Source organism: Garra rufa, chromosome 8 (genome assembly GCF_049309525.1).
Source record: "Garra rufa chromosome 8, GarRuf1.0, whole genome shotgun sequence".
NCBI classification, from domain to species: Eukaryota; Metazoa; Chordata; class Actinopteri; order Cypriniformes; family Cyprinidae; genus Garra; species Garra rufa.
In genome coordinates this window covers 48,218,963-48,239,195 of record NC_133368.1, presented here as the reverse complement: position 1 = coordinate 48,239,195, position 20,233 = coordinate 48,218,963, and the positions used below count along the sequence as shown (strand labels likewise).

The window sequence follows — 20,233 nt, the reverse complement described above, 5'->3', positions numbered from 1 at the left end:
TTTAACTTTTTTATCTGAAAAAAAAAAAAGAATTTTAATGTGTGTTTGAAAATTTTCAAATAAAATTAAAACAAAAAAAAATTTAAAGATTGAACAGTTTTTAAGATCAAACATGATGTTCAAAATTCTGATTGGATTTATCAAGGATGAAAAACATGGTATATTTTACCATAATTTATTTTATTTCGCATGTGTCATAAAAAGAAACTTGTGTAAGTAAACATTATAAAAGTGGTAACATTTGTAGCTTTTAAAAAAATGACATTTAATGTGTTACAGTTTGTTACAGTGTGACACAATAGTGACAAACACAATCACATTATTATCGTCCAAAACATGCTGTGAAAAAAACAACAGGTAATACTGTTAAAAATATAATTTGTATTTACAAAACATCAACCGCAGTCAAAGATAGTATGTACAGCAACATCATTAGATTATTGGACATCACACTGAGGTATCAGGCTTCTGTAAATCTGGCAGGACTATCTGTGGCGATGGGTTTGGTGGAGTGTGTGAAGACTTGCACGTCTATATTCTCAGAGTCTTGTCTCCGTTGCGATTGTGGCGAGCAGACGTGAATGTAATCGTATTGACTCTGCTGATCTTCTGTAAGGCTGTGCAAGGCCACGCTTCTGTTTGTCTGTGTGTCGTAACTGCTCCTCTGAAGCGTGGCCTGTGAGGACGGCCTCGTCCTTGAGAAGGTCGAGAGATGTCTGCTATTAATGGTCCCGCTGGTTCTGCTCACAGACGGGCTCCAGCATCTGTCCGAGTGACCGAGGATCCTGCACTCGCTGGTGCAAGCCCACAGACCTGAGAAAATACACACCTGTAAGGATTTGTGCACAACTACCATGAATTAAAAATAACGAAGTAAAATAGTAACTGTCTTTAATTTTTTCATATCTTCAGTCTGATATGATCCAATCAACAGCAGCAATTTAGCAATTTAGCAAATATTGCAATTCTGACGTTATGAAGTTTCTCACAATTTGGAACTTTGACTTTTTTCCCGGAATTCTGAGTTTAAATCTCATGGGTTTGACTTTTTTTTGCAGAATTCTGAGATTGCATCTCGGAACTTTGACTTTTTTCCTCGGAATTCTGTCAAACCCATGAGTCAAAAAAAAAAAGTCAAGACTTTTTTTTCTGGAATTCTGAGTTTATTTCTCATGGGTTTTAATTTTTATGCAGAATTCTGAGTTTGTATCTCGGAACTTTTACTTTTTCCCCCGGAAATCTGAGTTCACGTCTTAGAATTTTGACCTTTTTTCCCTCAGTATTCTGAGATTGCATATCGGAACTTTGACTTTTTTTCCTCGGAATTCTGTCAAACCCATGAGTCAAAAAAAAAAGTCAAGACTTTTTTTTCTGGAATTCTGAGTTTAATTCTCATGGGTTTTAATTTTTATGCAGAAATCTAAGTTTGCATCTCGGAACTTTGACTTTTTTCCCGGAATTCTGAGTTTAAATCTCATGGGTTTGACTTTTTTGCAGAATTCTGAGATTGCATCTCGGAACTTTGACTTTTTTTCCTTGGAATTCTGTCAAACCCATGAGTCAAAAAAAAAAGTCAAGACTTTTTTTTCTGGAATTCTGAGTTTAATTCTCATGGGTTTTAATTTTTATGCAGAAATCTAAGTTTGCATCTCGGAACTTTGACTTTTTTCCCGGAATTCTGAGTTTAAATCTCATGGGTTTGACTTTTTTGCAGAATTCTGAGATTGCATCTCGGAACTTTGACTTTTTTTCCTCGGAATTCTGTCAAACCCATGAGTCAAAAAAAAAAAGTCAAGACTTTTTTTCTGGAATTCTGAGTTTAATTCTCATGGGTTTTAATTTTTATGCAGAAATCTAAGTTTGCATCTCGGAACTTTGACTTTTTTCCCGGAATTCTGAGTTTAAATCTCATGGGTTTGACTTTTTTGCAGAATTCTGAGATTGCATCTCGGAACTTTGACTTTTTTTCCTCGGAATTCTGTCAAACCCATGAGTCAAAAAAAAAAGTCAAGACTTTTTTTCTGGAATTCTGAGTTTAATTCTCATGGGTTTTAATTTTTATGCAGAAATCTAAGTTTGCATCTCGGAACTTTGACTTTTTTCCCCGGAATTCTGAGTTTACGTCTTAGAATTTTGACCTTTTTTCCCTCAGTATTCTGAGATTGCATCTCGGAACTTTGACTTTTTTCCTCGGAATTCTGTCAAACCCATGAGTCAAAAAAAAAAGTCAAGACTTTTTTTTCTGGAATTCAGAGTTTAATTCTTATGGGTTTTAATTTTTATGCAGAATTCTGAGTTTGCATCTCGGAACTTTGACTTTTTCCCCCGGAATTCTGAGTTTACGTCTTAGAATTTTGACCTTTTTTCCCTCAGTATTCTGAGATTGCATCTCGGAACTTTGACTTTTTTCCTCGGAATTCTGTCAAACCCATGAGTCAAAAAAAAAAGTCAAGACTTTTTTTCTGGAATTCTGAGTTTAATTCTTATGGGTTTTAATTTTTATGCAGAATTCTGAGTTTGCATCTCGGAACTTTGACTTTTCCCCCCGGAATTCTGAGTTTACGTCTTAGAATTTTGACCTTTTTTCCCTCAGTATTCTGAGTTTACATCACAGAATTTTGACTTTTTTTCTCTGAATTCTGAGTTCACATCTTGGAATTTTGACCTTTTTTCCCTCAGTATTCTGAGTTTACATCTCAGAATTTTTACCCTTTTTCCAGAATTCTGAGTTTAAATCTCATGGGCTTGACTTTTTATGCAGAATTCTGAGTTTGCATCTTGGAACTTTGACTTTTTTTCCCGGAATTCTGAGTTTAAATCTCATGGGTTTGACTTTTTTATGCAGAATTCTGAGTTTGCATCTCGGAACTTTGACTTTTTTCCCCGGAATTCTGTCAAACCCATGAGTCCAAAAAAAAAGTCAAGACTTTTTTTTCTGGAATTCTGAGTTTAATTCTCATGGGTTTTAATTTTTATGCAGAAATCTAAGTTTGCATCTCGGAACTTTGACTTTTTTCCCCGGAATTCTGAGTTTAAATCTCATGGGTTTGACTTTTTTATGCAGAATTCTGAGTTTGCATCTCGGAACTTTGACTTTTTTCCCGGAATTCTGAGTTTAAATCTCATGGGTTTGACTTTTTTGCAGAATTCTGAGATTGCATCTCGGAACTTTGACTTTTTTTCCCCTGAATTCTGAGTTTAAATCTCATGGGTTTGACTTTTTTATGCAGAATTCTGAGTTTGCATCTCGGAACTTTGACTTTTTTCCCCGGAATTCTGTCAAACCCATGAGTCCAAAAAAAAAGTCAAGACTTTTTTTTTCTGGAATTCTGAGTTTAATTCTCATGGGTTTTAATTTTTATGCAGAATTCTGAGTTTGCATCTCGGAACTTTGACTTTTCCCCCCGGAATTCTGAGTTTACGTCTTAGAATTTTGACCTTTTTTCCCTCAGTATTCTGAGTTTACATCACAGAATTTTGACTTTTTTTCTCTGAATTCTGAGTTCACATCTTGTGAATTTTATTATTTAATTCTAATTCTAATGTTATTTAAAGTTTCTCACAATTTGGACTTTTTCTCAGTATTCTGAGTTTGCATCTCGGAAATTTGAGTTTTTTCCAGAATTCTGAGCTTAAATTTCATGGGTTTTACCTTTTATGCAGAATTCTGAGTTTGAATCTCGGAACTTTGACTTTTATTTCTCAGAATTCTGAGTTTACATCTTGGAATTTTGACCTTTTTTCCCTCAGTATTCTGAGTTTACATCTCAGAATTTTTACCCTTTTTCCAGAATTCTGAGTTTAAATCTCATGGGCTTGACTTTTTATGCAGAATTCTGAGTTTGCATCTTGGAACTTTGACTTTTTTCCTCGGAATTCTGTCAAACCCATGAGTCCAAAAAAGTCGAGACTTTTTTTCTGGAATTCTGAGTTTACATCTTGGAATTTTTCATGCACAACTACCACCGAATAAAAATAAATAAATAAAATAATAACTGACTTAATTTTTTATATCTTCAGTCTGATCCAATCAACAGCAGCAATTTAGCAATTCTGAGTTTACATCTCGCAATTCTGATGTTATGAAGTTTCTCACAATTTGGACTTTTTTCTCAGTATTCTGAGTTTACATCTCGGAATTTTTACCCTTTTTCCGTGTTTAAATCTCATGGGTTTCACTTTTTATGCAGAATTCTGAGTTTACATCACAGAATTTTGTCTTTTTTTTCTCTGAATTCTGAGTTCACATCTTGTGATTTTATTTTTATTATTATTTTTGATTTTTTAAAGAATTCTGAGTATAAAATCATTATTTAGATTTTTTTTAAGAATTCGGAGATTACATTTCGGAACTTTGACTTTTTTTCTCAGAATTCAGAATTTTGGATTTTTGTCTTGGAATTTGAATTTAAATCTCATAATTTAGATTTTTTTTTTTCTTGGAATGTGAAGTTCATATCTCATAATTTAGATTCTTTTTACAGTTTTTTAGAGTTTAGATTCTTTCCTTAAGAATTCTGTTTAAATCTTGTTATTTTGACTTTTCTAAGTATTCTAGGTTTACATCTCACAATTAATTTTTTTTCCCTGGAATTCTGAATTTACTTCTCATAATTTTGTCATTTTTTTCTCAGAATTCTGAGTTTAAATCTTGTAATTCTAACTGTTTTGAGTTTCAAGATATAAACTCACAATAAAATCAAACCAATCCAATCAATATAAACTGCAATTTTACATCTCACAATTCTGGCTTTTTTTCTCAGAATTGCACGTTTATATCTCACAATTGTTTTTTTTTCCTACTGCAATTCTGACTTTTCTTCTCAGAACTGCATTTTATAAACTAGAGTTAACATGGCACAAATGCAATTTCTTTAGTATTTTTTTTCTCTTCCATACATCATGTCCTGAATTAGATACATTCACGTTTCTTCTTCATCAGAAAATATGTTCGTTCGACCCTTGAAGTGCTCAGATGTGTGTGACACCCGATACGAATGCTTCTCAGCTCCATTAGCGTGCGTGTGATCACTCAGGCTCTTTGTTTCCCATAGATTAGCGTTTAACAAGGTTGCACTAGAAATGAATCAACATTGACCTTGAAGCGAACCGATCCAATCACCAGCTCATTAATCTGAGCAGCTCTCTACTTTAACTCTGCCTGACTAAACCACACGATATCTCGTCAACGCAACCATGATCCTGCTAAAAATAATTGCCCTGACAATTGTCTCTGTGAGAAGTCGTTCCACCAGCGACTCTTTGACTTTATCTGTTTCATTGCTACAGTTTTATCAAGCACACAAATGATCACAGTTATGTAAGACTAACTTTCTAACTGTATAAAACTACAACCGTCTCCTCTCTCATTAGTGTAAGACCTATATCAGTGCTCCAAATGCTCTTGTATTGCATCAGATCCTATTTTCAAGTACTTCTGACATTTAACAAGATGATTTTGTGTGTGTGTGTGTGTGTGTGTGTGTGTGTATATATTTATTTACTGTATATATATATATATATATATATATATATATATATACAGTGTGTGTGTGTGTGTGTGTGTGTGTGTGTGTGTATATATATATATATATATATATTTATTTATTTACTGTATATATATATATATATATATATGTGTGTGTGTGTGTGTGTGTGTAAGTTGATTCTGACCTTTATATAAAGTGAGTTTACATCTTGGAATTTTGACTTTTTTAGAATCCAGAGTTTACATCTCGTAATTTTGACTTTTTTAGAATTCTGAGTTTACATCTCGAAATTTTGACGTTTTTAGAATTCTGAGTTTACATCTCGTAATTTTGACTTTTTTAGAATCCAGAGTTTACATCTCGTAATTTTGACTTTTTTAGAATTCTGAGTTTACATCTCGGAATTTTGACGTTTTTAGAATTCTGAGTTTACATCTCGAAATTTTGACGTTTTTAGAATTCTGAGTTTACATCTCGAAATTTTGACGTTTTTAGAATTCTGAGTTTACATCTCGGAATTTTGACGTTTTTAGAATTCTGAGTTTACATCTCGAAATTTTGACTTTTTTAGAATCCTGAGTTTACATCTCGGAATTTTGACGTTTTTAGAATTCTGAGTTTACATCTCGAAATTTTGACTTTTTTAGAATTCTGAGTTTACATCTCGAAATTTTGACGTTTTTAGAATTCTGAGTTTACATCTCGAAATTTTGACTTTTTTAGAATTCTGAGTTTACATCTCGAAATTTTGACTTTTTTTCCCTTGGAAATTCAGGATTTACATGTAATTTTGACTTTTTTCCTGGAATTCTGAGGTTAAAACATCTTGAAATTTTGACTTTTTTTCTGGAATTCTGAGTTTAAATCTCGTGGGTTTAAATTTTTATGCAGAATTCTGAGTTTGCATCTTGGAGCTTTGACTTTTTTTTTTTTTTTTTGCTCTGTATTCTGAGTTTACATGTCGGAATTTTGACTTTTTGCCCCGGAATTCTGAGTTTAAATCTCCTGGGTTTGAATCTTCATGCAGAATTCTGAGTTTGTACTTTGACTTTTTTCCTTGGAATTATGAGTTTAAATCTTGTGGGTTTGAATTTTTAGGCAGAAATCTGAGTATGCATCTCGTAACTGACTTTTCTCCCGGAATTCTGAGTTTAATTCTTGTGGGTTTGAATTTTTAGGCAGAAATCTGAGTATGCATCTCGGAACTTTTAACTTTTTTTTTCCTCGGAATTCTGAGTTTACATCTTGGTATTTTGACTTTTTCCCCCCCAGAATTCTGAGTTTAAATCTCGTGTTTTTGAATTTTCTATGCAGAAATCTGAGTTTACATCTCGGAATTTTGACTTTTTTCCCAGAATTCTAAGTTTAAACCTTGTGTGTTTGAATTTGTATGCAGAATTCTGAGTTTGCATCTCAGAAACAGGACTTTTCCCTCAGAATTCTGAGTTTACATCTTGGAATTTTGACTTTTTTAGAATTCTGAGTTTACATCTCGAAATTTTGCCTTTTTTTCCCTTGGAAATTCAGGATTTACATGTAATTTTGACTTTTTTCCCGGAATTCTGAGGTTAAAACATCTCGAAATTTTGACTTTTTTTCTGGAATTCTGAGTTTAAATCTCGTGGGTTTAAATTTTTATGCAGAATTCTGAGTTTGCATCTTGGAACTTTAACTTTTTTTTCCTCGGAATTCTGAGTTTACATCTCGGAATTTTGACTTTTTTTCCCCAGAATTCTAAGTTTAAACCTTGTGTGTTTGAATTTGTATGCAGAATTCTGAGTTTGCTTCTCAGAAATAGGACTTTTCCCTCAGAATTCTGAGTTTACATCTTGGAATTTTCACATTTTGCTTGGAATTCTGAGTTTACATCTCATAATTTTGATTTTTTTTTTCTCAGAATTCTGAGTTTACATGTAATTTTCCCCCCATAATTCTGAGTTTAAATCTCACAGTTACGTAAGACTAACATTCTAACTGTGTACAACTACAACTGTCTCCTCTCTCATTAGTGTAGGATCAGTGCTCCAAATGCTCTAGTTATTCTTTGTATTGCATCAGATGCTATTTTCATGTACTTTTGACATTTAACAACATTATTTAATGCATATATATATATATATAGTCAGATGAGTTCATTCTCACCTTTATATGAAGTGTAGTCTTTCTTGAGGCCTTCACTGATGTCAGAATCACTGTCATTAACATCGCTGTCTCCTTTTCCACTGTCTTTGCCGCTGATCTGTGGGTCTCTGACTGCGATGGTCATCATGGAGTTTCCTTTCCATACTGTGATTGGACGAGCATTGTCTTTACCATAACCAGGCAAAGTGGAATATCCCTGTCAGGACACAAGAACAAAAGCTTATCCTCTCTGCTCTTCTAGAACAACTTGAGCTTGAGTAAATAATGACAGATGTTTGATCTGTTAATGAACTACTGTCTTTCAGGCCATTCACTCATGCTGTTCACACAAAGCACACTTTTTTTTGTCCAGTCTGCACTATTTTTTGTTGCATTGCACGCTTGTTTTATTTCTGCATGCCGTGAACCTATTTATTATAAAGACAGCTTAAGACAAATAAAAACAGGTGTATATTGTAAAACACATTTTTTTAGCTCTTCTGTTGCACTCCTTCTAGCTGTTTTGTAACACCTGACTTTGCATTTTTAAGACAAGCTAAAAATTACCTTGTAAAACTCCTTTTGTGACTCTTGTGACTGAATTTACATCTTGGAATTTTGACTTTTTTTTCTCAGAATTCTGAGTTTACATGTAATTTTGATATTTTTTCCGGAATTCTGAGTTTAAATCTTGTGGGTTTTACTTTTAAAGCAGAATTGTGATTTTTTTTCCTTTGAATTCTGAGTAAGTTTGACATTTTTCTCAGAATTCCAAGCTTACATCTCAGAATTTGGACTTTTCCCCTCGGAATTCCGAATTTACATCTTGGAATTTAGACTTTTTCCCTCAGCATTCTGACTTTTTGACATTTAAAGCAGAATTTACATCTCAGAATTTTGATTATTTTTATTCCCCTTGGAATTCTGAGTTTACATCTTCAAATGTTGACCTTTTTCTCGGAATTCTGAGTTTACATCTCGGAATTTTGACTTTTTTCCCTTGGAATTCTGAGTTTGGACATAGTTTTAACACAAGTTAAAACAGATTCAGTGTGTTTAATTCAGTTTGATTCTATTGTGCTTCTCCAAGATGTTTTTGATGCAATAATACATTGTTTGTACGCCCCCATTGGTCATTGCATCATTGTGTTTTTCAGTGTTTCATACAGTATTTCACATGTTTTTAAGGCAACATTTTAAAATAAAAACTGAGTGACCTATTTTCTGTTCTAATCCTTTGCATCAGTCTCCTTATTTTTTCTTTTTATTTATTTATTTGTTTTTATTTTGGTCTATTTTGATGTGCATCACACAGACGTTTTTGGCTGTTGCATCACATTTTTGTTTTTGTTTTTTTACAAAGTGAGCATTGCATTTTTAACATGGCATGTCAATTTAAGCAGTTAAATCCAGTGTTGTTTTAGTATAATTGGGATACTAATATAGTTTTATTAATATCTGAATAAGTTTTAATTTTGGTTAAAAGTGTTTGTATTTTTGTGTGTGTGTGTATATATATATATATATATATATATATATATATATATATATATATATATATATATATATATATATATATATATATATTTCTGTTTTATTTGTAGTTATTTTAGTACATCATGGTAAATTAAAATGAGAATTTTTTTTTCCTATTTATCTTTTTGCACTTAACACCTATTTTATTTTAAGTAACAGAAATGCTTTTTTTTTATGGTTTTAGTTTTAGTATAACTATAATAACCCTAAATTTGAAAATAATATGTTTCGTAATCCTTAAGTTCTGTTATCATTTTATCATCTCTTTTGCACCATTTTATTTATTGCAAATGTATCAGATGGACATGTTTGAGCGTTGCATTGCATCTCACTGCTGTGTTATTGTGTTACTGCATATTTTATTTATTTTTTGTATAAATGTGTGACGTTGAACCCCAAAACCAGTCATAAGAGTCAATTTTTTGAAAGTTGAATAAATAAGCTTTCACTGATGTATGGTTTGTTAGGATAGGACAATATTTGGATGAGATGCAATTACTTGAAAATCTGGTATCTGAAGGTGCAAAATATTGAGAAAATCGCCTTTAAAATTCTTAGCAATGCATATGCCTAATCAAAAATGAGGTTTTGATATATTTACAGTAGGAAATTTACAAAACATCTTCATGGAACATGATCTTTACTTAACATCCTAATGATTTTTGGCATAAAAGAAAAATCGGTCATTCTGACCCATACAGTGCATTCTTGGTTATTGCTACAAATACACCCGTACTATTTAAGACTGGTTTTGTGGTACAGGGTCACACTTTATTCACATTCTAAAAATGTTTTTTCCCATTCGTTTGCATTCCATATGCACTATTTTGCATTGGCCTGTGCACATGCATCCAACAGACGCCATTGGCTTTCACATCTTGCTTCATTAGCATTGAATTTCAAGCCTTGCGTTCTCTTCAGCTGTTTTGTGTGCATGTGCAGTATGAACAGCCCTCAAAAAAACACACTCAGAAAGAAACACAGCCACCACTTACATCTATTTCCCCTGCCACACTCCTGTATTTGCTCTTGAAGGTCTGCGGGGTTTCGCTAAAAACTTCAGCCGTGGCCTGCACGCTGTTGTGTAGCTTCTCCGGCGTGCCGATGACAGTCGTAGAGTGAAACGCATGGCTGTCGAACACATTGGCGGTCTGGCTAGAGATCATCGACACGGCGTTGTGCTCTTTAGCGTACGGAGTATCCACAGCGTCAGGAAGGCTAGCCTGTCTCTTCTGAGTGCTTTTGCGACTTTTGCATAGTATGTACGATAAAATAGACAAAAACAGTAGCGAGGAACTGGTCAAAGCCAAAATTAAAATAAGCGTCCACTGTTTTGGTTCACCGTCCTCTCTTTCATCGTAAAAATTGCCGTTTGAAGGCGCAGACTCGGTTAGAGTAAAATGAATCGTGGCTGTTGAGGTTAACGACGGGTGGCCGTTATCGTTAACCGTCACTAGGACTTTCCACAAGTCGTACTCGTCGTAAGCGATTTTGCGATTAATGTATATTTCCCCCGTATTCGGATCGATTGCGAAACCCAAATCAGCTCCGTCGTAGAGTTTGTAAGTGAGCTCCGCGTTCAAACCAGCGTCGGAATCTTTCGCCGATATTCGCGTCACGATGTAACCGGGCGGAGCGTCTCGTGGAAGCTGAATTTCGGCAGAGCCGTTCACAAGCAGCGGTTGTGTTATCAAAGGCGTGTTGTCGTTCTGATCAACTACGTTGATTATCAATACAGCGTTGTTGTGAAGTTGCGGCCATCCTCGGTCGCTAGCCTGGACGCGAAGATCTAACCGCTTCGTAACTTCGTAATTAAAACTTTGCAAGGCGTAAACATTCCCAGCTTGATTCATAATAGCAAATCTAGAAACGCTATTGGTGTCCGAATCAAAAAGCTCGTAGGTTATTTCCCCGTTAAGCCCAGAATCCTGATCGCTCGCTACAATCGTGGTAATGTAGGTTCCTGGAAGTTGATTCTCCTCGATGAAGCCTTCGTATATCTTAGCGCTGAACGTCGGCGCATTGTCGTTGACGTCCGTAAGCCGTATAATGTAATGAGTAACCGTGCGTAACGGCGGTACGCCGAAGTCCTCAGCCACCACGGTCAAATTATACTCCGCAATCTTCTCTCTATCCAACGGTGCCATCGTGACAATCGTGTAGCTTCCTTCATATGCTCTTTTAAGCCGGAAGTTTCCATGTCCGCCGTTTAGAGTGCAGCTCACTTGCCCATTCGCTCCAGTGTCCTTGTCTTTGATGCTGATTAAAGCCACTAGGATGTCTGGACCTGTAGCTTCGCTAACCTGCGCAACGCCATCTGTTACTGACGTGATGGATGTGATGATAATCTCAGGCGGGTTGTCGTTCACATCTCTGATGTTGATAATGATCTTGCACACTGAGGGCACCGGATTGTGCCCTAAATCAACGGCTTGCACGTCGATTTCATAGGTGGCCTCGTCTTCGTAATCCACAGGGCTTTGCAAAGTCAAATAACCAGTTTTGTAATCCAATTTAAACAGTTGTCTGATTTCCGTTGTGACTTGTTTGCCAAATTCATATGTTACCTGTCCATTAAGACCTTCATCCGGATCAACAGCGTTCAAGTCTAGCAACAGTGAGTCCACAGGGGTGTCCTCTGGGACATCCACTGAGTAATGGCTGTGGTCAAACATCGGGCTGTTGTCATTAGCGTCCTTCACTTTGACGGTGACATTAGTGGCACCGCTTTTCGCGGGATGCCCGCCGTCAGCCGCCACGAGTTTGAGCGCGAAAAAAGCGCGGGACTCACGGTCGAGCTCCTTGACGAGCACCAGCTCCGCATATTTAACCCCATCCACTCGCGTAATGACATCGATGCTAAAGTGAGTGTTCTCGCTCAGATGGTACGTTTGGATAGAGTTCGACCCCACGTCCGCGTCCTCAGCGGCGTCCAGCGCGATGCGCGTCCCCAGCGCGGCGCTCTCGGAGATCTCGACGGTGCACTCGGCGCGCGGGAACTCCGGCGAGTTGTCATTCACGTCCAGCACTTCCACCTCGACGTGAAAGAGCTCGAACTGCTCGGCGGAAACCAAGGCGACGTCGAAAGTGATTACGCACCGCGGGTTGCGCTTGCAGATGCGTTCGCGGTCGACGCGCTCCTCCACTGTCAGCCTCCCGTCGCTTTCCCTGAATCGGATGAAGGAGCCGGTGGAAGGGCTCATCAGCTTAAACCTGATCCCGGGGAAAGTCCTGCGCGTTTTGTCCGGGGTCCAGGTTACATTGCTGGCTAGAGTTCCGATGACCGTCGGCGGTCGAACCTCCTCGTAAATCTTATACCTGACTGTTCGTTCCTCAGGAACGACCTGTGAAATGCAGACGAGCGTAACTCCAAGTATCCTTGCGAATAAAAGTCCTCGCTCCATTTTCATTTCATCACCTGCGCGCGGAGAGAGTCTCTGCGAGTCCCGCTGTTCATCAGGTTCTCTGAACTGAAGCGCAAGTCACTTGTTCTGCGTGCTGCTTCTTCTCTGACCCCTCCCGCGACAGACACACACACCAATGACATTTACAATGCACACGAATGACCAATACACCTTCACACAGGTCTGATGCACTCGGGAACCAACGCGATATTCAATGCATTATAATGGATTTGAAGAGAATATTCAGGAGTGTAGGACTCGGGCTTTGTGCGCGCGCATGGGGAGGGTGACAGGACAAAGAGAAAGACATTTCATTTTCTCTCTCCTGTTTGAACGGACAGGGAAGGACACTGGTTTTCATGATAAACTTGTAATTGCTTAAGCACATATGTGACACTGGACCACAAAACCAGTCATAAGGGTGCATTTTTTTGAATTTGAGATGCATGAAAGCAGAATAAATAAGGTTTAATGTAATGTATGATTTGTTAGGATAGGACAATATTTGGCCAAGATACAACTATTTGAAAATCTGGAATCTGAGGGTGCAATTTTTAAAAAAAAAATCGCCTTTAAAGTTCAAAAATTAGGTTTTGATATATTTATGGTAGGAAACTGACAAAATATATTCATGGAACATGATCTTTTCTTAATATCCTGATGATTTTTAGCATATAAAAATGATAATTTTTACCCATACAATATATTTTTGGCTATTGATACAAAAAATCGCATTTAAAGTTCAACAGTTAGGTTTTGATATATTTATGATAGAAAATTTACAAAATATCTTTGTGGAACATGATCTTAACTTAATATCCTGATGAATTTTAGCGTGAAAAATTTATAATTTTGACCCATACAATATATTTTTGGCTACTGATACAAATATACCCATGCTACTTAAACACTATTGTCAAACATGGAGGTGGATCAGTCCTGTTATGGGGTTGTTTTACTGTAGCAGGAATTGGATATCATGACTGTATGAAGGAAATCATGGATTCTTTGAATCAAACCATTTTGGCTTTCCTGCAGGACAATCATCCCAAAGTATACATCCAAATCTTCTTATGCTTGGTTCAGGGATCATTAATAGAATGTGCTTGAGTGGTCTGTTCAGTCTCCAGATATAATTCTCATTGAATATATTTGGTTGACTTAAAAAAAAAAAAAAAAAAAAGCAGTGGCAAAGTGAAAACCAAAGATTATCGGTGACCTGAAAGCTTTTTCAGGCGAGGAATGAGCCAAGATTGCGGTAGAGAGGTGACAGAAGAATTTTTCACCAAATTTTACTTTTGGGGGTTGAATAATTTTGAACATTTAAGTTTAGAGTTTATCATGATTCATCAATCTTACATTTTTAAAACCACTTAAATGTGCATTAATAAACTTTCTCAAATAGATACCTTTGTTGAATTGTTTTCATAAAATTTTGTTCTCCACTGCAAAATGTCTTGCAGGTCAAGGGGGTTGAATAATTTTGATTGCAACTGTATATGGTAATATACAACCTTAGGTATGTAAGTTTAAGCAATTATGAGCCAAATTAGGGACAAATGTGACCCTGGACCACAAACCATGAGGGTAAAATTTTTTGAAACTGAGATTTATACATCCTCTGAAGCTGAATAAATAAACTTTCCAATTGATGTATGGTTTGTTAGGATAGGACAATATCTGGCTGAGATACAACTATTTGAAAATCTGGAATCTGAGTGTGCAAAAAAATCTAAATATTGAGAAAATTGCCTTTAAAGTTGTCCAAATGAAGTTCTTAGCAATGCATAGGCTATTACTAAGCAAAAACTTAAGTTTTGATATATTTACAGTAGGAAATGTAAAAAATATCTTAATGGAACATGATCTTTACTTAATATCCTAACGATTTTCCGATAAATTTTGCCCCATGCAATGTATTTTTGGCTATTGCTACAAATATACCCATGAGACTTAAGACTGGTTTTGTGGTCCAGGGTCAACAACAATTTTAAATATTTATTGAGCATATATTAGCTTTATATGCTTATTTTTTATATTATATTATGATATACTTTTTTTGAGAAACAAGTTAAAAACCTTTATTATTATTATTATTTAATTTTTTTTATTTAATACCTGGAATAATATATACATTAAAGAATACTATTACTGATATACCATGGTGAAACAATCTTAAAAATGACTTATATTAAGTCCCAATTTTAATATTTTTCTTAGTAGTTTGTAATATTTCTGTTTAGCTTAAATTCATTTTTATTTTTCATTTTAGTTTTATTTAGTTTTAGTTGCCAGGGCAGCATTTGCAATTAATTTTTTTTTATTTAAATAAACTTTTTCAAAAAATGTTTTTTTTTTTTTTTTAATTTTTAGTTTAATAATTGTAATGTTTATTACTTGTATTTTGTTATATTATATACTATATTTTATTAAACTTAGGCTGGCTAAAAACCTTTATTTATTTATTTATTTTTATTTTTTATTTGATACTTGGAAAAAATATATATACATTAAAGAATTACTTATATTTACTTAATTTTATTTAGTGTTATATTTATCATCAAATTGGCCAAAACAGGTGATAAAAATGGTGATATTTGGTGGTTTAAAATGCTGTAAAATATTTAGAAATGTATATAAATAAAAACTTAAATATGCTTAATGTTCACAAGGTGTTTTTTTACAGAGGGTGTAAAACCCTACTTAACCAGTTTTAAGTAGCACAGGCATATTTGTAACAATAGCCAAAACACATTGTATGGGTCAAAATTATACATTTTTCTTTTATGCCAAAAATCATTAGGATATTAAGTCATGTCATGTTCCATGAAAAAATTTCATAAATTTTCTACCGTAAATATATCAAAACATAATTTCGGATTAGTCATATGCATTGCTAAGAACTTCATTTGGACAACTTTAAAGGGGATTTTCTCAATACTTTGATGTTTTTGCACCCTCACATTTCAGATTTTCAAATAGTTGTGTCTTAGCCAAATATTGTCCTATCCTAACAAACCATACATCAATGGAAAGCTTATTTATTCAGCTTCAGAGGATGAAATATATATCGGATGATGATTGTCATGCACTTTGAAATGCAGAAATGCATCAATGTAGATACTGTATTGCTGTGTTTGTACTACATTTCACTCTAATGCACAATTATTGAGTCCTGTGGAGTAACTCATAAAATCTCTTTCTAAATGTGCATCTCTAGGGATCCCTGAAAATGTGGCTCAACATGAAGCAAGCAAGACAGTTTTCCAAACTTGCAAGTTAAGAAGAGGAAAAGTTGTGCCTCCTGCTATTCATTTAAGGTCTGTTTAACTCCCTCCACGTTCATTTATTCAGTCCTGTGGTTTCGCACCTCCCAAAATAGCCGAATCCCGCTCAACTTCATCTGAAAGTACTTTAACAGCATTTTCAGATTGTCTTTTTATTATTTATGTGCGTGGAGTTTTCACGGCCTCATTAATTGAGAGACTACAGGGAATGTGTGCTTTATAAAAATTAATTTGTCACACTGCAGGGCTGTAGAAATGAAAGTGAAAAGTTGATTAAAAGTGGCACTTTTCCACATTCTCACAAGCTGTCCGCCTGGATCCTCTGGAGTGAATGGGTGCCGTCAGAATGAGAATCCAAACAGCTGATAAAAACATCACAATAATCCACACCACTCCAGTCCATCAGTTAACATCTTGAGAAGACAAACGCTGAAACAAATCCATCTTTGAGATATTTTTAACTAAAATAACCCTTCATCCAGTTTAAAAGTCCATCTACTGTTGTCTCTCAAATCAAAATCCAGCCAAATTATTTGTTTTGGACTGTTTTGGCTTGTAAACGGTCCTTGATCTCTGCAGATTTCATAAGAATCCCTTTTTTAATTTATCTAAAAGTACTTTAACAGCATTTTCAGATTGCACTGAAAGGGCTGTAGAAATAAAAGTGAAACGTTGATTAAAAGTGGTAGAAAATGCACCTTTCCGCCTGGATCCTCTGCAGTGAATGGGTGCCGTCAGAATTAGGGTCCAAACAGCTGATAAAAACATCCCAATAATCCACAAGTAATCCACACCACGCCAAAAGCTGCGTGTTTCAAAAAAAGAATTCTCAACAAGACATTTGTAACTAAAATACGAGTTCATAATTCAGAATAATGCTTCCTTCAGTGTAAAAGTCCATCTCCTGTTGTCTCTCACATCAAAATCCAGCCAAATTATTTGTTTTGCACTGTTTTGGCTTGTAAACAGTGCCTGATCTGTGCATTAAGATTCTCTCTTAACTTCATCTAAAAGTTACTAAAAGGTGTACAAATTGCTCAATGTTAGTTCATGCATTAACACTTATAAGTATTGTATAATTTGGCACACTGATAGAGGACAGTCTCAACATTAACTATAGCAAGTTTGGAGTCTCTAACTCCACTTGTCCAAAGTTTCACTTTATTTATGCAAATAACTTTTGAACTGTAAGGCACAAAATCAAAATTCTCAGAAATTAGGTTTTTTTCTATTTTTAATAGTTTGTAAAACCTACTTTTTCAAACTCCTCCTAGATGTTTTGTCCGATTTTCACCAAAATTGGCTCAGATCATCTTTAGACCATGCTGGCAAAAAGGTATGGAATTCAAGTTGATTAGTCAAACCGCTCTTGAATAACGCACAAACAAATTCTACGAAAAGCACGCAAAAATGGACGTAAGGCTATATCTCCGCAATGGTTTGACCAAACTTGGGGCCTCATTTATAAAACTTTCTTACGCACTGATTTGATCTTAGAGTGTTCGTACGATCAAATCCACGTCAAAGTACAGATTTATAAAAACCGTCTTTGACGTGGAAAAGTACTTATCTCCACGTCAGATTGCAGCTTGGCGTACGACCGTTTCCTTGTGATAATGCCTGGTATTGCTGATTATAGTTCAGCCTCACTATAATTTGATTTCTTGCACTCCTTTTTACTTGCCATTGTCACCGAGTTTTTGCTTTAGGAATGAGCTCATTTTATATGTTAATTAATTAAGCAGGGGCGTTTCGACGGCGGAACATTCAGCTGCACACAATTCCACGATCATTTGTGATTTATAACCGAATGACTGGCGGACGCATGGGTTTCGTGGTACGTTCGTTTCTCTGAATCGCTCTTACGATCAAATCAGAAAAGTTCTTAGATAAAATCAAGGATGGTTTCTACGCAAGTCTTTATAAATGAGGCCCCAGGTGTGTTTTGTAACAAGAATGACCTGAGGTTACCTGCAGTGTTTCAGTGCAGTGCCTCCTAGTGGTCAGGAGATATAAAAAAAAATAGTTTTTTGCTTATAACTTTTTCCCATGTCAGCCATTTTGGGCGTGGGCCGTTTTGAATTTTGTAGTAAATTGCTATATTTTATGAACACATTGACCTATCGTTACAAAACTCAGTATGGATTATCAGCACGATGCCCTGAAGGAGCCTGGGAAGTTTTGAGCCAGCGCCACCTAGTTGGTAAAATCAAATATTCACATGCTTATAACTTATTTTCACAGGAGTCACCTTTTTAGACTCCTGAATCCTTGCAGAGTCCAGCAATACCAAACATGCCAGGTTTTGCCTTATGGTTTGTGCAACGTTTCATTTTAGTGCTTAAAAAACATTTGCCAATATCTCAAAAAACGTTACTCCGGTCGACACGAAACCACCATAGAAAATTCAAAAACATAGCGTGCCGGAGATATACTAATACCCAATTGCCAAAATTTTGATAGTAAGTGGCAGAGAAATGCAAACAAAGCCTGCCATCGGTAATTCTCTTCTCATATACAAAAATGTCTATAACTCCAAAACAAAATGAGATATTTTCACCAAATTTGACACACATATGTATAGGTACACTCTAAAGACACATACCAAATTTGGTGGGATTGTGCCTCTTTGTGGTCTTACAATTACAGAAAACATGAAATTGCCATTGACTTCAATAGACTATTATGATAGAAAATGCTACATTTTATGAATGCATTGATGTACCATTATGAAACTTTGTATATATCATCGAGACCATGACCTGAAAGTATTCAAAACGTTTTGATACAGTGCCACCTTGTGGTCAAAAGTGATAATCGATTCAATCGTATTACTAGTGGTTGTTTTTATGATTTTTCACCAATTTTGACTAAAATCACTTTAAAATGGCTTCAGTTCCCCTTTATTCTGATGCTTCTCTTGCCTAGTGCTTGGCCCCGTATTTGCTGCTTGCAGCTATATTTATATCTAAAATTAATTATTTTCACGTGTGTTAATGCATTATACTTCATAAAGGTGTAACAATTGATAGATTAATAATTTTGAAGGTGCATTAATTAATTAAGTGAAGCGCAGAATGTAAGGATTTACTGCAGTTTGTCAAAACACATGCTTAATTCAGGTCAGGAAATAAATCTTTGGCTGGATTTTCTTTCATTTTAGATCTTTTCTTGTTGTTTTGTAGGTGTTTTTCCCTGATGTACACAGGCTGTATTGGATGACAGTGAGGCTAGTGCTAATGGAAGACGGCCAAGCCGAGAAAGAGCGCCTGCAGGAAAATAATCAGAAATGAAGCATTGTGGGAAGGCGGTAGCTGGTTGAAGTATGAACGAGCAACAAAATATGTCAGCACGATACAAAAGAGTCTAATAAATCCCAAATAGACTATAATTTGATATGATACCACTGCAGATGCATGGCTTGAAGGAAGAATTCACCTAGAAATGAAAATTTACTCAGGCCAAGATGTAGATGAGTTTGTTTCTTCATCAGATTTGGAGAAATGCAGCATTCCATCACTAGCGCACCAATGGATGTGAATGGGTGCCGTCAGCTGATAAAACATCACAATAAACCAGTTAACTCACAACACTCCAGTCCATCAATTAACATCTTGAGAAGACAAAAAAAATATGTTTGAAAGAAACAAATCCATCATTAAGACATTTTTAACTTTAAATCTTTAAACCTGAAATACAAGTCCATAATCCATAATGAAATTCTATATTATAGAAGGTGTGAATGTGATTTTAACTTCAGGAAATGACTGCTCATGTTATTGTTGCTTAAAACTATTTTGTTAGTTAAAATAAAGCTGAAATAAAACAAAATATTAATATTATATGAATAATTTTAAAAACGTAAATGAAAATGATAAATGTTGACTGAAATAAGTATTTTTATTTTTATTTATTAAATAATTAAAACTAAAACAAATGAAATATGATGAAAAATATAATTATGAATTAAATTAAATTAAATTAAATTAAAAAGCTGATTTAAAAAAAGTTTTTTTAAGTGAAATATTAATATTATATGAATAATATGCTAATGCTAATAATAATGCTAACTGAAATAAGGATTTTTATTTTGATTGATTAAATAACTAAAACCAATTAAATATGATGAAAAATAAAAATATGAATAAAAGTAAAAGTAAAAAACTAAACTAAGTAAAATTTTAAAATTGGGAGGAAAAAAATAAAATAAAAATAATAATAATAAAAAAAAAACCTGGAAACTAAAAATAAAATATTAATAGTATATGAATAATTTAAAAAAACTTACATGAAAATTATAAATGTTGACTGAAATAAGGATTTTTATTTTGATTTATTAAATAACTAAAACTAAAACTAATTACATATGATGAAAAATGTAAATATGAATAAAAGA

General features: G+C 34.7%; 1 protein-coding gene across 1 annotated transcript; it reads right to left on the bottom strand.

Moving 5' to 3' along the window:
* Positions 1-194: 194 nt before the first annotated feature.
* On the bottom strand, positions 195-12,670 carry LOC141340969 (protocadherin-8). The gene is made up of 3 exons (XM_073846097.1): positions 10,142-12,670; positions 7,632-7,827; positions 195-813 (listed from the first exon to the last, which is right to left on the bottom strand). The coding sequence occupies exons 1-3, from the start codon at positions 12,554-12,556 to the stop codon at positions 461-463; spliced, it is 2,964 nt and encodes a 987-aa protein (XP_073702198.1). The 5' UTR covers positions 12,557-12,670; the 3' UTR covers positions 195-460.
* Between the last annotated feature and the right edge of the window lie 7,563 nt (positions 12,671-20,233).

What these genes read in the sequence shown, in the direction of transcription:
- LOC141340969 (XM_073846097.1), bottom strand. Translation starts at nt 12,556, where the DNA reads ATGAAAATGGAGCGAGGACTTTTATTCGCAAGGATACTTGGAGTTACG. An exon ending in GTGTGGCAGGGGAAATAGAT is followed by an intron (nt 7,828 to 10,141) that starts GTAAGTGGTGGC and finishes GTGTCCTGACAG; the next exon opens with GGATATTCCACTTTGCCTGG. An exon ending in AGACTACACTTCATATAAAG is followed by an intron (nt 814 to 7,631) that starts GTGAGAATGAAC and finishes GTATTTTCTCAG; the next exon opens with GTCTGTGGGCTTGCACCAGC.